The sequence below is a fragment of the Malus sylvestris genome, chromosome 2 (genome assembly GCF_916048215.2).
Source record: "Malus sylvestris chromosome 2, drMalSylv7.2, whole genome shotgun sequence".
NCBI classification, from domain to species: Eukaryota; Viridiplantae; Streptophyta; class Magnoliopsida; order Rosales; family Rosaceae; genus Malus; species Malus sylvestris.
This window is the reverse complement of record NC_062261.1, coordinates 3,412,244-3,435,139: the sequence shown is the minus strand read 5'-3', so window position 1 is coordinate 3,435,139 and position 22,896 is coordinate 3,412,244. Positions and strand designations below refer to the sequence as shown.

The window sequence follows — 22,896 nt, the reverse complement described above, 5'->3', positions numbered from 1 at the left end:
ATGAAAAGTTGAATAGCCATAATCACGGGCCAAGAATATTTTTGATAGTCTTTTGTCTTTTTGGGTTCCTTTTCTTCCTCTTTTCATCTCCCATTCCCTGCACCTTCGTTTGTCAAGTCCATACCCAAAAATTATTATTATTATTATTGTTATTAACTCCTCTTTTTGTTGACTGAAGGATCTTGAGTTGGGTTTAGGTATTCCAATGTGATCTGTTCGGCAACACAAACAGAACCATTGCCATTTTTTTCAGTCTGTGATCTGAACCACCGCAGTGCAATAACGGTGGATGCCGCCATGACAGCCCACGAAGCGTCCTCTTCTTCCTCCTCCATGTCAGAACTTTGGAATTACGACGTGTTCTTGAGCTTCAGGGGTGAAGACACGCGCAAGGGCTTCACAGGCCATCTCCACGCGGCAATAAAAAACGCAGGATACCGGGCTTACATGGATGAGGACGATATAAAAAGAGGGGAAGAAATAAAAGAGGAACTGTTCCGGGCAATCGAAGAGTCGAGGATCGCTATCATTGTCTTCTCAAAGAAGTACGCAGATTCGAGTTGGTGTCTTGACGAGCTGGTGAAGATCATGGAGTGCAGATCTAAACTGGGGCGACATGTTTTGCCAATATTCTATCATGTTGATCCTGCACATGTCAGGAAGCAGGACGGAGATTTAGCCAAAGCATTTAAGAAGCACAAGAAGGGCATCAGTAAAGTAAAAGATGGCAAGAAACGTGAAGCTAAACAAGAAAGGGTAAAGCAATGGAGAAAGGCTCTCACAGAAGCTGCAAATTTGGCTGGCCACCATCTTCAAATCACTGACAATAGGTAATCATTCACCTGCTTTTCAAGATTTCAAACATTTTGATGGACAATTGTAAGACGAGTGAGTATCACACACAAAGAGAAATAAAATACATTTATAAAATCAAGAAATAGATCTGGAATTTATACGTCTTTTAAGTTGTATTACTCTTATTAACTTGCTTAATTGATACACCTTAATCTCTCATATAAAACCTAATAGGAAAGCTAGCTACCTTCTTTAATTGCCTTGGGAGCATTTCTACTTATCACCACAAATTATGATGTATATTTACCATAAACTTAATTATTTGTCACGGATTTTTCACTTAATTTTAGTTAATTTTTTTTCAAAAATAAAAAAATAATATTTAATGTGAAAGTTAATTAAAACTACGATTAAAAGACCATGACAAATAATTGAGCATACACCAATAATTATGGTAATACTCCTATTTGTCTTTCCTCATTTGTCTTCCCAGCTCATTTCCTCATAAATTTAATTTTCCTTCTTATTAGACCATCTCCAATTGTTGGACTAAAAGCCAAATATTTTAGCCCGGAAAATTTAGCTTTTAGCCCATAAACAGTTTTTCTGCTCCAACCGTTCTGGATTAAAATTTTAGCCCATGATTATTAAAGAATGAACATAGACTATTTTTTTCCTAAATTAATTTTTTTTAAATAAATATGTAGACTATCGTAAATTAATTTTATGAACATTTTAATTTTAAAAAAATTAAATTCCGATAAATATTGAAAAAACACTAAATTTTCCACAAAGCAAGCCTTCAACTTTTACCAATCTTTCAACTCTGGGCTAACTTTCAATTCACCAACCGTTCAACACCAAATTTTCAATTCACCAACCGTTCAACACCAAACTTCCAACTTTCACCAACCATTTAACACCAAACTTTGAACCTCTAATATGCTCGCTTGCCATGTTGAACAATTTTGAAATGGAAAGAAATGGTAGAAAGATAAATTGGAAGAATTGTAAGAGAAAATTGAGTTTTGTGTGGATGTTTGAACAAATACATAGGTATTTATAGAGTTTTTAGGTGAATTTTGAGTTAAATATTTTTTTAAAATTATTTTAGCCGTTGGATTTAAATTTGGGCCGTTATATTTTTTTTTTTACCGTTAGATTTGATTATATTCGATATCAGCCATTAGATTCAATGTATTTTAAAATAACATATTCTAAAAAAAAATTGAATCTGGACCGTTGGATCAACCAATGGCCCTTAAAGCCCAGCCATAGGATCAAAATTATAGCTGTTGGGTTTTTGTGGGTGGCCGACACACACCTGACGACGGGGCCCACCCCTGTAGGGAAACCTTTGCAAGCGCACCACGTGGGGCGCATTGGAGCGTGGGCGGGCCGAGACTGGCCCAACAACCCGCAAGTCCACTCGCATGGGGAGGGGGGGGAAATTTGGTGGGGTATTTGGCCCAACTTTGACATTTGGCATTTAGCCCAAAGTTTTAGCATGAGTTGGAGAGTGTTTTGGGGAGGGGAATTTGGGAGAAAATTTAGCATTTAGCCTACCATTGAAGATTGTCTTATGGATTAGTAAACAAAACCCATAACTCTCTCTCTCTCTCTCACCTTTTGTTCTTTCTTTCCCTGTGTCTTCCTCACCCCACCATTTTCTCCGGACAAGGATTGTCTGCCCTCTACTTCCGGTGCCCTTCTGTTTGTATGGTAACGATTAAGTCACGTCAACATTTTATATTACTATTCATTTTTGTCTTATTATATCTATAAAAAAAATAATATAAAATGTTGACGTGGTTTAACTGTTACCACACAAAACATGAGGGTACGAAAAGGGCACCGGAAGTGGAGGGTAGACAATCCTTATCTCTTTTCTCCTTCCCACTCTCTCTCCTCCCCGACGAAACCTAGAAGCCATTGTTACTTTTCTCTCCAGAATTTACAGTTGTTCTCTCTTAGCATGGCTGCAAAGTTCAAAATATCAATTGAAAAATACTAGGGCAAATCCACGATTTGAATCTGTAACGGAAAAGATAACACAAGATCTGAAACTCACACCTTCATGTGGAAATAGGAAATTGATAACAAAAAATTAGGAAGAAGAATTTGAGCAAATTGAACTCGAAATATCTGTATCCTTCAATTTCAATTTATGCCCTAATCTGCATTTTCTAATTTCCCATCAAGCACGCAAATCAAATCATACTCAAAGACTATTGAATCTTCATATGCAAAACACCCATATCTCTTCCCCACCAAATTTGGTGGGACCCATCTGCAGAAGGAAAGACGGAGAGGAAAATGATTTAAGTTTTAATTTTTAGTTTTGAGTGCATTTACATTTTTGCTCACCACCAACCGGTTCATTAGATTATGTTTGAATTTTGAAATTTATGCCTATTCATTACATGAAATTTTAAAATTCAAATTCATCTAACGATGATAAATAAAGTGGTGAACATAGTTTATGATGGTAAGCATAGTTTATAATGATGAACAAAAATGCTAACTTTAGTTTTTTATTGATTTTAACAATGGGACCGATCTGCTATATTGATTCACGTCAAAAAATTTGACAAACTCATCTAACGATGCTAAATATAGTGGTGAGTATAGTTTATAGTGATGAATAAAAATGCTAACCTTAGTTTTTATTAATTTTAACAATGGGACTCATCTGCTGTTTTGATTCATGTCAAAAAATTTGAGCAAATTGTTATACAAATAATGCAACTAAACGAAGTTAAACAATTAAAAAGAAAAAATCTTATATTAGTATGTTATTTTCCACTTTGAATTCTCATTTGTCTTGTACCAATTCTCGGTTAAGTTTGGCCTCCTATATTGTTTTTATTGGGAAAATTTTTATAGGAACAGAATTGTGAATTTGAAAAAACACCGCAAGGAATTTAAAAGAAAATTAAATTTGAAGACAACTCCACTGAAAGTTTTAGAACAGAATTTATCTAAACAAAAAAATCCATAACAAATTAGAAATGTTTAAAAGGCAATGTTTTAATAAAAAAGAGAAGCATTAATTGTTTGGTTAAAATCTGGAACATATATTAGGGGCATATAAAGAAAGAGAAAATAAAACTCTCTACACATTAAATATATAAATATATGTGTAAGTTGATTCCACATGACATGAACTCAGTGGAAAAGGCAAGTGGAAAATGTAGCGAGCATTCCTAAAAACGTAAATCGTAATTGGAGTTTAATTAATACACCTAATTTGTATCTATCAATGAATGACTTTCTTTCTTTTATTCAAGTTAATCACAAAATCACATACTAGCTAGCAGCTAGTTAGTGTGTGTGTGTATATATAGACACACACATATATATATATATATTTATATACACATATATATATATATATAAAGGAAAGAAAATAAAGAAAATTGTTTATGTGATAGCTCATTGAATCCCACTAAAGATGACGAATTCAATTTTCAGGCGTGAAGCAAGACTTATTGGAGAAATTGTTGACGTGATTATTACGGAATGGCTTTTGAGCACAAAAGAACTAGATGTAGCCAAGTACCCGGTTGGAATCAGTTCTCGCGTTCAAGGTATTATCAATTATCTTTCAAGTGGTAGATCAAATGTTCTCATGGTTGGAATTTGGGGTATGGGTGGATTAGGTAAAACAACAGCTGCCAAAGCCATTTACAACCAGATTCATCATATTTTCCAATTCAAAAGTTTCCTTGCCGACGTGAGCAACACTGCAAGTAAACACGGTCTGGTTTATTTGCAAGAAACACTAGTTTCTGACATCTTGAAACAAAAGTTTCAAATAAGTAGTGTTGATCAAGGTATCAGTCTGATAAGACTACAATTAAGACATAGAAGGGTACTTGTCATCATGGACAACATAGATGAAGTGGAACAACTATATGCAATAGTTGGAAATCCTGTTTTGTTTGGTCCAGGAAGTAGAATTATCATAACGACACGAAATGAACATTTACTAAAGCAAGTGAAAGTGAACAAGATATATCTGCTTCACAAAATGAATGAAGAAGAAGCTCTGGAGCTCTTTAGTTGGCATGCCTTTAGAAATAGTTGGCCTAATGAAGGATATCTTGATGTCTCAAGAAAGTTTGTTACTTACTGTGGAGGTTTGCCGCTAGCACTTGAAGTTTTGGGCTCTTTTTTGATTGAAAGAACCATAACAGAGTGGCAAGGTCAATTGGAGAAATTGAAAAGAACTTCTGAAGGAAAAATAATAAAACCATTACGAATAAGCTTTGAAGGGCTAGATGATATAGACAAGGCTATATTCCTTGACATATCTTGTTTCTTTATTGGATGGGATAAGGACTATGTCACAAAAGTATTGGATGGATGTGAATTTGCTCCAACAATAGGAATTAGTGTCCTTCGTGAACGATGCCTTATAACTTTTGAACGCAACGAGTTGAATATGCATGATTTGCTTCGAGAAATGGCTAGAGTAATCATTTCTGAAAAATCCACTGGCCACCCTGGAAGATGGAGTAGATTGTGGAACCCTCAAGTGGTAACAGAAGTATTGACAGATAAATCTGTAAGTACACTTCCAATAAAATTTTGTATTAATGCATCGTACAAGAAAAGCATTAAACATTATACCATGTATGTCTATTATATATTAAACAACATTCATGTGTAAATATATGCGGTTGCACAAGGAAAGCTCAATTAGGCAAAATGACGAAAGTATATGCAGACAATCCTTTTCTTACCCAATATGACGTGTTGTTAACAGGGAACTGAAGATGTTGAAGGACTTGCCCTACATTTGTCAATACAAGATATTGAACGCTATGCGTTTAGTACAGAAGCATTTGCAAATATGAAGAAACTGAGATTGCTTCAGCTCATCAACGTGCAGCTCAATGGAGAATACAAACATCTTCCCATAAAGTTAATATGGTTGTGCTGGCGTGGATTTCCTTTGCAGTCCATACCAAATGACTTTTTTAATCAACGAAGACTAGTTTTTTTAGACATGCAGGGTAGCGAATTGGAACAAGTTTGGGAGGGTTCCAAGGTACAATCGAATCAATTACATGTGATGATGTTCTGTTTTTATTTTATTTTATTTTTTATTTCCTTCTCTTTTTCTATGAGATCTTCCCTTTGGATATTAATTTCAATTTTCCTTTGGTTTTCTCAACAGCCGCTTCAAAATTTGAAATTCATTGATCTAAGCTTTTCCTTTTCCCTAATTAAATCACCCGACTTTTCACTAGTCCCAAATCTTGAAGAGTTGATATTGGAATGCTGTACAAGTTTGTCCGAGATTCATCCCTCCATTGGTCATCTTGAAAGGCTTTCTTTGGTGAACCTTAAAGGATGCAAAATGCTTGGTTCGCTTCCAGGGGATTTCTATATGTCCAAATCTGTTAAGATTCTTCTTCTTAATGACTGTTCAGAATTCAGAGAACTGCCTGAGGATTTAGGGGAGATGATATCATTGGAAATACTTGAAGCAGAGCGTACAGCCATAACACATGTACCACCTTCCATACTAGGATTGAAGAATCTCACTCGTTTATCCCTACATGGTGTGGAAAGTATTCATTTGCCCAATTCGTTATGGGGATTAAACTCTTTAAGGGAATTAAATCTCTCATGGTGCCAATTACCTGATGATGCAATCCCCAAGGATCTTCAAGGGAGTCTAATTTCTTTACAAGATTTGGATCTTGGAGGGAATGATTTTAATACCCTACCCGACCTCAGTAGTCTTTCAGAGCTTAAAACTTTGCGGTTAGATAAATGCTTTAAACTTCATACAATCTCTGATTTACCAAGAAGTTTGAATTTTCTGTATGCTATTAATTGCCCTTCATTGGAAGCAATGCCCAATTTTTCGGAAATGTCAAATATGAGACATTTGAATGTAAGTGGTTCACCCAGACTCAGAGATGTACCAGGCTTGGATGAGTCATTCAACTCCATGACAAGGATTGATATGCAAGGGTGCATCAATCTCACAGATGATTTTAGGGAAAACATCCTACAGGTATATCTCCCTCTCTTTCTCACTGCCTTCTATCGTGCACATGCACACACAAAACCCACTGGTTCAGCTCTCCTTGCGGTCCGGTGTTCTCTGCGAGCAGCAGACTGCATTTTCATTTTTTTTTTTAAACATCCGGGATCAAAACAAAAATTAAAAAAATAATTGAAACGGCACCGTTTTGTATGTTTCGAAATAAAAAATATATATACATGGGGACAGGGTGTCCCCCTTTCACTCTCAATCCCTCTGACTCTCAGTGCCGTGTCCCTCCCCTTTTTGTTTTTCAACCCTTCTGCCAGAGAGCACAGAAAAAGCAACAGAAGAACTCTTTTTTAACTATATTGGAAGGATTTGAATTTGAAACCTTCCTGCCACTCCAGCCGCTGCGCCGCTGAGCCGCCGATTCCACCCTTATAAGGTAGAATTTAAAATTCTTAAATCCGTAACCCTAATTAATTATTTAATACAAATTTTGTTTGATTGGTATAGAATTTTATGGCAATGCCATGGTTATTGGTTATTGCTCTGATTCTATGATTATTGATATGAAATTAAAATTATCTTTTAGGGTGAAAATTAAAATTTGAATTATTGATTATTGATTAATTAATTGAATTATTATATAATGTATACATTGATAGTGATGCTTTTGCTTTTATTGATAATAAGTCTATCATGCGACATTTTCATGATATGAAACCTCGCTGGTAGCAATTGTAATTTGTTTGTATTGATAAATTATGGAAGACATTACTATATGAAAGGATTTGATTATTGCTATTTTTTTGAACCTTGGAATCTTTTAACTTCACCCCTCCTCCTGTCAATTTCTGGCTTCGCTAATATATATATGACACTTGCATTGTATATATAGGGATGGACTTCTTGCGGATTTGGTGGCATTTTCTTCCATGGGAATTATGTTCCAAATTGGTTTGAGTTTGTCAATGAGGGCACTGAAGTCAACCTTGTTATTCCCCGAGTGATGGTCGTAGTTTTGAAGGGCTGACTCTGTTCTTCTTTCACTTCTTAGGAAGTCGTCATCATCCTATTACCGTTATTGTTATAAATTATACCAAGCGTACTAAGTTGCGAGCATGCATAAGCTCAGAATTTTTTGATGAGGACAGTGAGATTACGCTTCCGCAAGGACTTTGGCAGGGACAATTATCGAACGATAGGCTCAATTTGGAAGGCGGGGATAAAGTTAAGGTTGAAATAGTTTTTGGGGAACCTGATTATTTTGGATTAGGGAAGAGAGCAGAGGTTAATCTAGTATGGGACAAACCTTTGAAGGGAAATATACAAGATTTGGACCAAGCTTGTTATGTTTTGAGCCACTTCTGGCTAGGTTCGATGGTGAGGCGCAACCATAGTGGTGATGTATCGTCATCATCACACTCATTATCACATATCTGAGTCAGATCAGAGCCAGTTCGTCAAGCGCCTCTTTTGTTTTTCGCTTTCCCTCGATAATGAAGACAAATCCATATTTCATACTTCTTTCAAATTCCTATAATATTTTTTTCAATTAGTTGTTTTGAATTTTGAATTGGGAGCAGCCTCTCCATAAAATTGGGGTAAGGCTAGCCGACATTCACCTCTTCCAGACCCTGCGTAAAGCAGGAACCTTGTGCACTGGGTACGACCTTTTAGTTGTTTCGAATTTTGAAGATATATTGCATCTAGAAACGTTTCAACATCACAACAATCAATATAAGACATTCATCCAAATATTTGTCAAGTATTCGAATTCGCACAATTACTCGCCCAAATTCCACCACATATTCTAGGAATTTACTTTTAAGGTTAGAAAGAAAATCAACGATAGCCTCAAGATGCCAGTCAATATATAGTTTCTACTACATTTTCATTAATCTTGACTTGCCCTGACATATTACCAGAACTGTACATTTACATAGAAGATTTATTACCTTTTCTACTACCTTTGGAGTCGATGAACTCGTTTGATTCAAGTTTTATTCTGCTACCTTACACCTACCCCATCTACAATATATATGCACCACTAGAAATAATCAGTGAACAAATCCAAGTGTAAAACATCGGTCTCCTCTCGACCCCTTCCCCACAACTACGTGACATAAAATTAAACTTAATACTACAAAAAAACCCGGATGCAGGATAATAGAAAATTTTAATAACAAGCCGCAAGCTGGACATGAATGAAAATCCACCTTCTTTTGGCCTCATATTCGTTGCAGAGCTACTAGGTTTGTCTTGAGTTCTTTCATCAAGGGAATATGCCCTTACGAGTGTTGTCTGTCTCAATTTTTTTATAAGATTTATCCTCGTCATCTGACATCAATTGAAGGTTTTGCTGCCTTCCAACTGGTCTAACCTCAGTATTTCTGGTAATAGGCCCATTACTCTTGTAGCTGACATCAGAGTAATCTGCCAATGATTGCATCTTGCCCATGGTTATGCATGCAATAGCAACAATGCGTAGTTGAACATTATGGTAAAAGCCATAAACTAATAAAATATTATGAAATCAATAGCTCAAGAATACTGACATGAAGACTTGTCCTGCTGAGGAAACCGATTTTTAGCTGCCCCAACTTGCAACTTCTCAAATGGAGGGGGGCCGTTACCATCACTTTCCTGTTAAAGCCTTAAAGATGAACGTGAAAACCCGGAATATTTTTTATTCATGTACAATGCTTTGTAAAACTCCGCCTATGTCTTACATGGCCGGTCCCAAGCCCGGATAAAGGAGGAGGGGGAGGGCGTCAGGTAGTCGACAGCCGGCACTCCATGATCACGTTGAATCCTTATGAAAATGAATCCAGAACAAAATCGCGCTAAAGCTAGGGCGTCACCCGTAAGTGGCGCGCTGTGTGGCCCGAGCACAGTGATAAGCTATGATGCATGGACACGGGAGAAGACCAACGTATCCCGTATCTGACACGCAGGGATACGGATACGCAGGACGATACGTGCGGATACGCGACCGATACGTATCCGAGTCAACAGATACGTTGTTGACTGATGGGATACGCGTACCTTACTGTTGGGATACGAGTATCCTGCTTTTCGGATACGTTTTAAACTATAATCAGAGGATAATCACACAAAAAAATCAAGATAATTAAACTTAATCCGCACAGAATCCTGATAATTGACATTTGATTGAGATTAGCTGAACCGAAACGATTATGTGACCAAAAATTGAAACGATTTTGTGTATAAAATACAGATCTACCTATTTTTCCTCAAACATCAGAACCGTCTTCGGCAACTGCTCCTGTCGTCTCCATTTGCTACTGCTGCATCGCATCTTATGCATCTGCTAGTAACTGGGTTTCGGATTCCATGCTTTCTTGAAGCTTTCTTGTTCTTTTTGTTAGAGTCCTCTGCTTTACTGATTACAGTCCCCTTTTGCTTTTCTCAATCCAAACGAAAAGCTTCTTTTGCTTTTCTGTTTTTGCATATTATAATAATTTTATTGTTAGTAGTCTAGAATATTTTAGATTATAATATATTTATATATGTTTTTATGTTGCTTTGTTGATCTCATAAATTTGAATTGTAACTTTTTATGCGACTACTTTGAATTGATTCTTACGATTTATATGTTGATAATTTAGGAAAATAAATCATTCTGATAATAATGCGAATGTTAATGTTAATCTAGTTGAGAATGTTGAAAATGATCATGGTACACTGTAGAAGTATGTCAAAAAGCTTGAAAGAGTGGAAAATGAAAGAGGAGATATTGTGTTTCAATGCAACTATTGTCAAAAGATTTTCAGATGATCCTACTCTAGGGTCAAGTTTCATTTGTTAAAAATGTTTGGAAATGGGATCATCTCTTGCCATAAGGTTACTGATGAAGTTTTTGCAGAAATGAAAAAGCTAGTTCGAGAATGAAGGACTCTTTCCTTTTATTTTTTAAGTCGTTTGGATGTTCTTTTTAGTTTTTCAAGTTTGAAAACTAATTTAGTTGTTTAGTGGATTATCTTTTTAAATGTTTGAAGTTTATCGAAATAAATTTGAACTTGAATAGTATATTTGAATGCTTATTTTATAATATTTAGATATATTTATTTATTTATATTATTTTTAATTGCCGTATCCTTACCGTATCGTGTCTTCATTTTTAGAAATTTGACGTATCCCCGTGTCGTGTCGTATCGTATCCCCGTATCCGTGTCCGTGTCCGTGCATCATAGGTGATAAGTGAGCAAGGGTCGCTGTATCTCCATCGGCACCCGGATGCAGTGTTAAATGAGCAAGGGGGCCATAGAAACTTCTTTTCGAACGACTCCACTCAAAGTTATTTGGGAGCATATGCTCCTATCAACTTTACCCGGGACACACAAAAGAAGTACTTTGATCCTATTAGACGGGGGAGGGTGAAGAAGCTAGGACAGAAGGGTAGAGTTCAAGAGAGCAAAATGCGTTTAGGAACGTGGAATATAGGAACCTTAACGGGAAAATCTATGGAAGTAGTGGAAGTTATGGTGAGGAGAAGGATAAATATTATGTGCCTACAAGAAACTAAGTGGGTTGGTAGTAAGGCAAAGGATCTAGAAAACTCAGGGTTTAAACTTTGGTATTCGGGCACAAATAGAACGAGAAACGGTGTTGGCATCATCGTGGACAAGACCTTGGTACAAGATGTTGTAGATGTCAAGAGGGTAGGAGATAGAATCATGGCAATCAAGATTGTAATAGGACAAGAACTTATCAATGTGATTAGTGCGTACGCACCTCAAGTAGGGTTGGATACGAGTTCGAAGGAGAAATTTTGGGAAGATCTTGGAGACTTGGTGCAAGGAATTGCTCAGACGAAGAAGTTATTTATAGGAGAAGATTTAAATGGACACGTGGGCAGGGAGACAGGCAACTATGGAGGTTTTCATGGTGGCCATGGTTTTGGGGAGAGAAACGAGGATGGGGAAGCTATATTGGATTTTGCAATGGCATATGATCTCTTCTTAGCCAACACCTTCTTTAAGAAGAGAGAAGAACATGTGATCACCTACAAGAGTGGGTCGTCAAAAATACAAATAGATTTTCTTCTAATGAGGAAAGGGGATCGTATAACTTGTAAGGATTGCAAAGTTATACCAGGAGAGAGCGTGGCTAATCAACATCGCTTGTTGGTGATGGATGTACATATCAAAAGAGTAAGACAAAAGAACAAGACTTGGAAGTGCTCAAGGACTAGATGGTGGAATCTAAAAGAAGAAAAACAAGTCATTTTCAAAGAGAAGGTAATCACCCAATGTGTGTGGGATAGAGAGGGGGAAGCTAGCCAAATGTGGTATTCCATGGCTAGTTGTATCCGAAAAGTAGCAAAAGAGGTATTAGGAGAGTCCAAGGGCTTTGCCCCACACCAAAAGGAATCTTGGTGGTGGAATGAGGAGGTACAAACAAAGGTGAAGGCTAAGAAGGAATGTTGTAAAGCCTTATACAAGGAGAGGACCGATGAAAATGGTGAAAGGTATAGAAAAGCGAAGCAAGAGGCGAAGAAAGCTGTCAGAGAAGCTAAGTTAGCGGCTTACGACGATATGTATAAACGACTAGATACCAAAGAAGGAGAGTTGGGTATCTATAAACTATCTAGAGCAAGGGAAAAGAAGACAAGGGACCTAAACCAAGTGAGGTGCATCAAGGATGAGGATGGAAAGGTTCTTGCTACAGAGAACGCGGTTAAAGACAGATGGAGAGGTTATTTTCATAATCTTTTCAATGAAGGACATGAAATGAGTGCTTCTTTAGGGGAGTTGAGTAACTCAGAAGAGTGTAGAAACTACTCTTTTTATCGTCGAATTCGGAAGGAAGAAGTGGTTGTAGCTTTGAAGAAGATGAAGCATAAAAAAGCAATAGGCCCAGACGATATACCAATCGAAGTGTGGAAACTTTTGGGAGAGACATGTATAACATGGCTCACTGACCTTTTCAATAGGATTTTGAAAACGAAGAAGATGCCAAATGAGTGGCGAACGAGCACTTTGGTGCCTATCTACAAGAATAAGGGCGACGTACAAAATTGCATGAACTATAGGGGTATTAAGCTAATGAGTCATACAATGAAGCTCTGGGAGAGAGTCATAGAGCATAAATTGAGGCAAGAGACACGGGTTTCGGACAACCAATTCGGGTTCATGCCAGGGCGCTCAACCATGGAGGCAATCTATCTCTTACGAAGATTGATGGAAAGATATAGAGATGGGAAAAAGGATTTACACATGGTCTTTATAGATTTGGAAAAAACGTATGATAGGGTCCCAAGAGACATTCTTTGGAGGATTTTAGAGAAGAAAGGAGTACGAGTAACATATATCCAAGCTATAAAGGATATGTATGAAGGAGCAAAGACTGCCGTAAGAACTCATGAAGGACAAACCGAAAGCTTTCCCATAACTGTAGGATTACATCAAGGCTCATCCTTAAGTCCTTACCTTTTTGCGTTGGTAATTGATGAGTTAACAGGACATATTCAAGATGATATTCCTTAGTGTATGCTTTTCGCAGACGATATAGTGTTGATAGATGAAACTCAAGAAGGGGTAAATGCAAAGCTTAACCTTTGGAGAGAAGTGTTGGAATCTAAAGGTCTTCGCCTAAGCCGATCAAAGACAGAATATATGGAGTGCAAGTTCAGTGCAAATGGAGGCCAAAACGAGTTAGGGGTGAGGATCGGAGATCAAGAAATACCAAAGAGCGATCGTTTTCGTTACCTAGGATCTATCTTGCAAAAGAACGGAGAATTAGATGGAGATCTCAACCATAAAATACAAGCTGGATGGATGAAGTGGAAGAGTGCATCCGGCGTGTTATGTGACCGCCGTATGCCACTGAAGCTCAAGGGAAAATTTTATAGGACGGCAATAAGGCCGGCGATGCTATATGGCACAGAATGTTGGGCGGTGAAACATCAACACGTACACAAAATAGGTGTAGCGGAGATGAGGATGCTTCGTTGGATGTGTGGGCACACGAGAAAGGATAAGATTAGGAATGAGGATATCCGGGGTAAAGTATGAGTAGCCGAAATTGAAGGAAAGATGAGAGAAAATCGGTTACGGTGGTTTGGACATGTGCAAAGAAGGCCTACTGACGCTCCGATTAGAAGATGCGACTATGGGACAGAGGTTCAGGGCCGAAGGGGTAGAGGAAGACCTAGGAAAACTTTGGAAGAGACTCTAAGAAAAGACTTAGAGTACTTGGATCTAACGAAGGACATGACACGGGATCGAGCACAATGGCGTTCTAAGATTGATATAGCCGATCCCACTCAGTGACTTGGATTTTCCAAGTCTCCAACCGAGAAGTTTTCCTCACTCGGAAAATTAAGGGAACACTACCCCAACCTACATGCTCCACTCAGAAAGCTTCAACAAAAGAAAATTCAAAGAACTTAGCGAAGAAGGCTTTGGTGTATTTAACACAATACGTTGAAATGAAGGAAAGCTTATTTATTGATATCCCCGATAAGCTACAAATATGTACATATACATGAGTCAAAATAAACACACAAGAGGGAGCCTTCACAAAGGTTGCTTAGGAGAAGTCTCAGCAGTCGGTAGAGCCCCAGAAAGAGAAGGCACCGGAGGGGGATCATTTGGAGCCTCAGTACTGGACAGAACCCTAGAAGGAGAAGGCATCAGAGGTTGATCATTTGGAGCTTCATTACGCGGTACAGCCCCAGAAGACGAAGGCAATAAATGCCTTTGGAACAAACCCACAAATCTCTGATGATCAAGTAAAACCTAACCATCAGTTTCCTTCATCTGGTCAAGCTTCCTCTTCATGTTTGTAGCATAGTCATGTGCGAGCCGGTGCAACTGTTTATTCTCATGCTTGAGCCCTCTAATCTCCTGTTTGAGACTCATAACTTCAGCCGCCAATGATTCAACTTGGCGGGTTCGAGCAAATAGGCGTTGGGCCATATTAGACACAGAACCTGCACACTGAACACTGAGAGCCAGCGAATCCTTAACAGCTAACTCATCAGACCGTTTGGAAAGTAGTATGTTATCTTTGGGAGTGAGAAGGTTCCTGGCCACCACCGCAGCGGTCATATCATTCTTCATCACGGAATCCCCAACGGTAAGAAGACCAGTAGGGGAGACGAAGGATGGGCGCCATATGTTGTCTGGAGAAGGCGGGGCTGCCTCTTCAACAAGGTTCAAGTCAAAACGACGGTCGGAAGGGCCAGACATTTTCAAAGGTGTTGAAGAGAGAAGAGGTCGGACAAATCAAGATCTTAGAAGTGCAAGAATGAAGCTTCTACTGGTGGAGATTCAAGTGTGCTTTGGAACTTAATGCCAGCCCCTATAAAAATCTGCACTCGACGGAGCTTCAGAAATCGAAGAGGCGCCTGCTCAGAAATCGAAGAGGCGTTTGCTTTCTCAAAAGTTGGGCTGCTCAAAGACCACGAAGGCCGATCTCAGAAATCGAAGAGGCGCTCGCTTTCTCAAAAGCTGGGCTCCCCAGAGACCACGAGGGCCGATCTCAGAAATCGAAGAGGCACCTACTTTTCCAGCCTTGTCAGAACCTGTCACACGCACACTCAGCTTTGCGGAAATTATGGGCATTCTGTCGAAGACTTCTGGGGAAGTAGAAAACACATGAATCTTACTGTTCAATCACCCACTTCCCACACGCAACAATAGCTCATGGGTACCACAGATAACTTTGCCAAAGTTCTTTGCCAAAGTTGAGCACGTGAAGCTTGCAGCTCCCACTACATCGCTCTGACCAATAAGGGTAAAAGAATAGCAAAGAAACAGCACTAACAAAGTTTAGACCCATAAATTTTGAAGGTCTAGCTACCATATTATTACCCACAAGGGTAAAGGAACAATACCACTGCTGGATAATTGGAAAGTCCCTGTGTGTCAACCTCTGTGCTTCGTGGCAAGGTAGACTAGCAAACATGCCCAACCTTTACTCACATTCGAGAAAACACTCCCAATAAGATTGCTTGCTCCAAAATCGAAGAGGCACCGTCCTCCGAATCTCGAGAGCCAGACTCCCAACATGACTACTTTCTTAAAAATCGAAGAGAGGATAAAGGAACAGTACCATTGCTGGATAATTGGAAAGTCCCTGTGTGTCAACCTCTGTGCTTCGTGGCAAGGTAGACTAGCAAACATGCCCAACTTTTACTCACATTCGAGAAAACACTCCCAACAAGATTGCTTGCTCCAAAATCGAAGAGGCACCGCCCTCCGAATCTCGAGAGCCAGACTCCCAACATGATTACTTTCTCAAAAATCGAAGAGACACTGCTCCCCGAATCTTCGAGAGCCAGACCCCCAGCATGATTGCTTTCTCAAAAATCGATGAGGCATCGTTCTCCGAATCAATCGAAGAGGCGCTCGCTTTCTCAAAAGCTGGGCTGCTCAGAGACCACGAGGGCCGATCTCAGAAATCGAAGAGGCACCTACTTTTCTAGCATTGTCAGCACCTGTCACACGCACACTCAGCTTTGCAGAAATTATGGGCATTCTGTCGAAGACTTCTGGTGAAGTAGAAAGCACATGAATCTTACTGTTCAATCACCCACTTCCCACACGCAACAATAGCTCATGGGTACCACAGATAACTTTGCCAAAGTTCTCTGCCAAAGTTGAGCACGTGAAGCTTGCAGCTCCCACTACATCGCTCTGACCAAGAAAGTTAAAAGAATAGCAAAGAAACAGCACTAACAAAGTTTAGACACATAAATTTTGAAGGTCTAGCTACCATATTATTACCCACAAGGGTAAATGAACAGTACCACTGCTGGATAATTAGAAAGTCCCTGTGTGTCAACCTCTATGCTTCGTGGCAAGGTAGACTAGCAAACATGCCCAACCTTTACTCACATTCGAGAAAACACTCCCAACAAGATTGCTTGCTCCAAAATCGAAGAGGCACCGTCCTCCGAATCTCGAGAGCCAGACTCCCAACATGACTACTTTCTCAAAATCGACGAAAGAGTAAAGGAACAGTACCATTGCTGGATAATTGGAAAGTCCCTGTGTGTCAACCTTTGTGCTTCATGGCAAGGTAGACTAGCAAACATGCCTAACCTTTACTCACATTCGAGACAACACTCCCAACAAGATTGCTTGCTCCAAAATCGAAGAAGCACCGCCCTCCGAATCTCGAGAGCCAGACTCCCAACATGATTACTTCCTCAAAAATCGAAGAGACACTGCTCTCTGAATCTCGAGAGCCAGACCCCCAGCATGATTGCTTTCTCAAAAATCGAAGTGGCATCGTTCTCCGAATCTCGAGAGCTAGATACCACAGACCACTTTTTCAAAGTGCTCTGACAGAGTTAAAACATGTGAAACTGGCAGCTCCCACTACCGTGCTATGACCAAGCAGGGTAAAGGAATAACATTACTACTTGTTGTTAGGGAGACTCCTATATATGTCGACCTCCATCCCCAACGGACAGGCATACCTGCAAAAATGTTCAACCCTTCATCATATCTGAGAGGGCACTCCCAACGAAGCCTTTCGAAATATTCAGTTTTCTTTCCCCCCGATAATACCTCTGCAAACAAGCTATACTAGAGCAAGAATATCTCATATCATCAGGGTTAAAAGCAAGAGTATCCCATATCATGCTTTTTCCCTGTCTTTTCATTTGGCCTTGTTTTTACCTGCAAGACAAGGAGAAAGAGAGCAATCAGTCAGCACTTGGAATCAAGCTTCCAGCCAGGAACTGACTGCCTGGAACCCCTTACCTGATTACTTACCTGGCATTGCTCTCGAGTACTCATCTTCAACATCTTATGTTTCTAGGGAAGCATCCGCATCTGCTTGAAGAACAGATAGGTCAAGTGCGAAGGATACAAGGAAGCATGTGGAGACAAGCGTAACAGCACACGTGCCGATACATCCATTACTCTGTCAAAAGCAAAAGTATCCCCTATCAGGGTGGAACGTACTCTAGATTTGATGGACTTGTTTTGACCCTCAAATTCTTCAGTCGGCCTTATACTCTGGAGGAAACCAGAAAACCCTCCAGCTCAGTTCAAGAATAAGACTGTGGAAAGTTACTTCTTCAAAAGCAAAAGTATCTCATATCATCTCTTCTCATTTCTCTTCTCATTTTTCTTCTCTTTATCCTTCATGCTGCTGCAAGATGGGGAGAAGGTGAACAATCAGTCGGAGCTCTGATTGCTTACCTTGTCTGTCACCTCTTTCAGCAGACCCCCTAGCTCGGCGACTTGGGAGACTCCTACTACATGGTTTGTATCGCGCTTGACCAAGCCTGAAACTACAAGTAAGCTTCAAGTGAAATTGATACATTACCTTGTGCATCTCCACCAGTTAAAGATACCACCCCTGGATGGAGGAAGAGTACTTCCAGAGAAGATGCCACATCTACCTATGAAACAGATAAGGCAAGTCAAGACGACACCACACTCCGATACTTAGAAGTTTCGTGATTACGAGATAATTCTCCCACAATATTTCCTAATGTCATTTGTACTAAATCATTCACTTGTACTCACTAAAGGAGAGCTTGAACCTATGTACTTGTGTAAACCCTTCACAATTAATGAGAACTCTTCTATTCCGTGGACGTAGCCAATCTGGGTGAACCACGTACATCTTGTGTTTGCTTTCCTATCTCTATCCATTTATATACTTATCCACACTAATGACCGGAGCAATCTAGCGAAGATCACAAAAAGCAACCGTTTTCGCTACCTAGGATCTATCTTGCAAGAGAACGGAGAATTAGATGGAGATCTCAACCATAGAATACGAGCTGGATGGATGAAGTGTAAGAATGCATCCGGCGTGTTGTGTGACCGTCGTAGGCCACTGAAGCTCAAGGGAAAATTTTATAGGACGGCAATAAGGTCAGCGATGTTGTATGGCACAGAATGTTGGGCGGTGAAGCATCAACACGTACAAAAAATGGGTGTAGCGGAGATGAGGATGCTTCGTGGGATGTGTGGGCACACGAGAAAGGATAAGATTGGGAATGAGGATATCTGAGGTAAAGTAGTAGTAGCCGAAATTGTAGGAAAGATGAGAGAAAATCGGCTCCGGTGATTTGGACATGTGCAAAGAAGGCCGACTGACGCTCCGGTTCGAAGATGTGACTACGGGATAGAGGTTCAGGGCCGAAGGGGTACAGGAAGACCTAGGAAAACTTTGGAAGAGACTCTAAGAAAAGACTTAGAGTACTTGGATCTAACGAAGGACATGACACAAAACCGAGCGCAATGGCGTTCTAGGATTCATATAGCCGACCCCACTTAGTGGGAAAAGGCTTTGTTGTTGTTGTTGTTGTTGTTGTTGTACAATGCTTTGTAAATTGATTGAACAACACCTCCTAACACAGTCACGACTTTAGGACTCAAACATACTATTCCATTACCTTTCAAACAGACCTGCCAATCAAGAAGTAGGACAAACAAAAGATGCTCAGTTAGCTCAAAATGCGACTTCTATCCATGCACCGGTTTTCCCTGGATCACTTACGAAAGTGGGATTAGAGAGACACCTAAAACTTCTTGTGAAATTCATATTGAGTTCCATGGAAAAATACTTATATCTAGTGCATAATGGTGTTCCACTTAATAATTGTCAAAATTAAAAAATTTGTCGGGGTCTTCCAGTGCAGTGTTCATCAATAAGTTCTACGAAAGTGTTAGTTTCTTAATATGGTATTATCCTATTTGCCATTGTTTTCCATAATCTAGCTCAATTTCATACTAGTTTGAGTACTAAACTGATCATATTCAAAATCCAAAAAGTGATCTATCAAAGAAATCTCCAATTTATTTACATATAAAACACCAGATGAGCATTGAGCAAGCATCAAGTAACAGAAAGTCCTTAGTTCCAGGAACGATGTCATTGGGGACTGCCGGGATATGAGAGTACTCCACAGCTGCTACCTCACTGTGGCCGTCTGTAAGCCAAATTTTCAAAAGCCGCCAACTACTCAAATTCCTCCCAAAATCCTCCACTCTGCTTCTAGCAACGTCTCTTACCCAAGCTATCGGATAAAAAAAAAACACAAAGGAAAGACCACAATTTTCTTTCTCTTTATCTATTTTCTCATCAACCAAACATAAAACAAGAAAAATCCACACACATATGACATGATAGCGTAAAATTACATGAAATGGGCTCAGTCTAAAACTTGTAATAAGCTAAGTTGTACATTTCTTGAATTCACCTGGCAAGAGGCTAGTTCTTTATCGTATCCAACTATTCCTTTGCCTGTAATAAAACTCCTAGAGTTCAAACAAATGATATACTTCTACTTTCAGAAAGAGAGAAAAATAGATTATAAATACATGCCAACAATCTAAGTTTAAGTTCCTATCACTACTAAGGCATTCCATCTTTCAACTCTAAATCTTAAGAATAATCAGAAATCCACCAACTTTAAAGATATGTGACCCTCCCCACAACATAGAATTGATGGCTTACACACACAGTATCAAACAGAAAATAGTATTGCATATGAACATGATTTGAACGAAATAGGAGCCAGAAGAAAGAAATGCCCACCATCCTGTCATGAACTTTTTTGATGCCCAACTTCTAACAACTTTGGAAAACGTCTGCACAGAGATAAAAAGAGATCAGAATGATTGTTACGAAGATTAAGAAAAAGGAGCACAAACACTCAAAGCATCGGAAAACTTATGCCCCAACTTAGGCCACCAAAAAGTAACAAACTTTGACACACTGTAACCGTTTCTTGATAAATTACTGCTGACTTACGAGACAAATTTTTACACGCGTATCGGTAGTATAATGCAGCACCAACACCCTTAAACTGACTAAAAGTAAAACTCAACGATGTCACCAGATTTCTCGTTGAAATGCCTATATATACCCGAATCAGTTGTTTGATCTCCTTATCACATTACTCGGAAGCTCGAGCAGCGAAATAGAGCTACACTCACACCCAAATTTCAAACCATGAACAGAAATTAATGCCGATAATCCATGTTAGCACATTACAAGTCCAAATAAACTGATGAAAATTTGAAATACAAAACAAGACCCAAATCTGAGTTTGCTCCCAATTAACACAAATACATTAACTTCAATTCGCAACCTATGCAAAAAATTACAGCCTTTCTCTCGAATTTTCCTCCATTTTCTCAGCAACCAAACACAACACCACACACAAAGCAATGAAATTTGAAACAGAAATCGAGACTCACCTCGCGGCCGGTGTGGTGGGAGGAGGAGGAAGACGAGGAGGGTTTGGACAATGCATCTTCGTCGCCGGAGTCCGCCAGCGGAATGAGAAGCTTACGATCTCGCGGTTCCCTGTCTCTGCTCGCCATTACGTTCGAAGACGAGGACTTCTCATCGCCCATCACCAGCAGACCCCCAAATTGATATCCGACGCCCTTTCAACGCCGCAACGCGGGGGCTTTTTTTGCCAGTGAAATTCCAGAAGAGCGACGTACTCTGATTCGAGAGAAGCTCTCCTGATCCTCGTTTTGCTTCCTTTGTAAATTTGGCATTTCAAATATTTGTTTTTTATTTAATTAATTATTATTTTAATTGGGTGAGGATTACTAAGGAATTAAGAAAATTTAAGGTAATGGTCTCTTAATATTAACCTAAATAATCTGTGATCATTGGTCATTTAATCTATCAAAACAATAGTTATGGTCATTTTTACAAATTTCGTCATAACATATATTAAAATAAGTCATATTGGAATAACTAGTACTACAACGATGTTAAAATTTAAGGATTATTGCTTCAATTAGATTAAAATTAAAGAATATTAAAGATGAAGAACTATTGCTATAATTTTTACATTTGGTACTTTCATATTTGCTCTTTGATTCAGTCTCTTGTGCGCGACATGTGACTTATTTAAACAAGTTTTAATTTAATTAACGAAAAAGAAATATAATAATAATATTGTGGAGATTATTATATTAGGCTCATGTGAAGACTCAAAGGAAATGTTGTGTTTTGTTTACCGCTAAATAAAAAAAGTGGGGATAAATTAATGTTTATTCTCTCTTTGATTCTGAATTTGTACTGTGTATTGATGTTTGATGAGATGTCTCTTCCAATGATTGGATGCCAGCAATTTTTTTTTTTGAAAAACAAGGTTCAAAACTTCATTAAGGGAAGGAGAACCAGGGCACAGATGCCACAGAGAACACAAAAGGCCATCAGGAAGGCCAACAGGAACCAAAAATCAAACCAAGCAAAAAAGGGGATGAAAAAACAGACAGTATCACCAAGATCCACTGTCGTCCCTAACAGCCCAACAGCTCAATGGGGACAAGGCAAGCAGTCTTTATCAAGGACATGAACCAACGAAGATGGGGGTCGGTTGACCCAACATAAATTGCACATCTCCGTACAGGTACGCGACGCCAACAGATCCGCCGCTTTATTTGCTGATCTTGGAACCCAAGTCCAGCGACAGTCCTGAAAGGACTCTCCCAAACGTTTAGCAATAGCTAAGGTGGGAAAAGCCTCCCATCTGCCCGTCTCTAACGACGTCGTTAAAGCAGAATCTCTGGAGCACCTTCTCTTGTTGTGTCCTTGGGTGGAGCCTATTTGGTTTGGAGGTATGCTAAATCTCAGAATTGATAGATCTTCAATCTCTTCTTGGTTAAATTGGTTCCTTTCCGTTGCTTCTCGTCGTTATGGATCAAAGGAGGAGCGAAGTGAGATTATTTCTTATATTGCTTTTTCCTGTTGGCATATTTGGATAGCCCGCTGTAATTTTTTGTTCCAGCATGTTACTCTCAACCCTCATCAAATTCTTATGGCCATTCGTTCTGCTCGCCGGCTCTTTTTTGAAGCGAAGAGTGCACCAGATCTTGCTTCGTCTGTTGCGCTGCCTCAGGTTGGTCCGGAAGCTAGATGGACTCCTCCTCCCCTCCATTTCTTTAAGGTAAATGTTGATGCTAGCTGGTCTTCTTCTTCTTCGTCGGGTTTCGTTGGGGTTGTGATCAGGACAGATGGGGGGCTGTTTGTGGCTGCCAGGCGGGAGCATATCTCTGCTCCTAGTGTTGCTTCCGCGGAGGCTTTGGCATTGGTGAAGGGGTGTGAGCTTGTCGCGGGTTTGG

General features: G+C 39.4%; 2 protein-coding genes and 1 pseudogene across 4 annotated transcripts in view; 1 reads left to right on the top strand and 2 right to left on the bottom strand.

Annotated features, from left to right (window-relative positions):
- LOC126594247 (uncharacterized) overlaps positions 1-16,412 on the bottom strand; it is a 57,597-nt gene extending 41,185 nt beyond the window's left edge. The window contains exon 1 of the mRNA XM_050260482.1: positions 15,926-16,412. The gene's annotated coding sequence lies outside the window, so the exon portion shown is untranslated. The remainder of the gene's footprint in view (positions 1-15,925) is intronic.
- Positions 188-8,528, top strand: LOC126594321 (disease resistance protein RPV1-like; annotated as a pseudogene).
- A 3,060-nt stretch (positions 16,413-19,472) lies between the features above and the next one.
- LOC126594289 (protein CONTINUOUS VASCULAR RING 1-like) lies at positions 19,473-21,332 on the bottom strand. Of its 3 annotated transcripts, none has more exons than XM_050260548.1 (3): positions 21,010-21,332; positions 20,345-20,397; positions 19,473-19,823 (listed from the first exon to the last, which is right to left on the bottom strand). In XM_050260548.1, exons 1-3 carry the CDS (start codon positions 21,166-21,168, stop codon positions 19,802-19,804), a joined length of 234 nt encoding a protein of 77 aa, XP_050116505.1. In that variant the 5' UTR covers positions 21,169-21,332; the 3' UTR covers positions 19,473-19,801. The 3 variants fall into 3 exon arrangements, with proteins under 3 accessions (XP_050116505.1, XP_050116499.1, XP_050116493.1); XM_050260542.1 differs by lacking the exon at positions 19,473-19,823 and adding an exon at positions 19,934-20,050; XM_050260536.1 differs by lacking the exon at positions 19,473-19,823 and having other exon boundaries at positions 19,971-20,397; positions 21,010-21,328.
- Between the last annotated feature and the right edge of the window lie 1,564 nt (positions 21,333-22,896).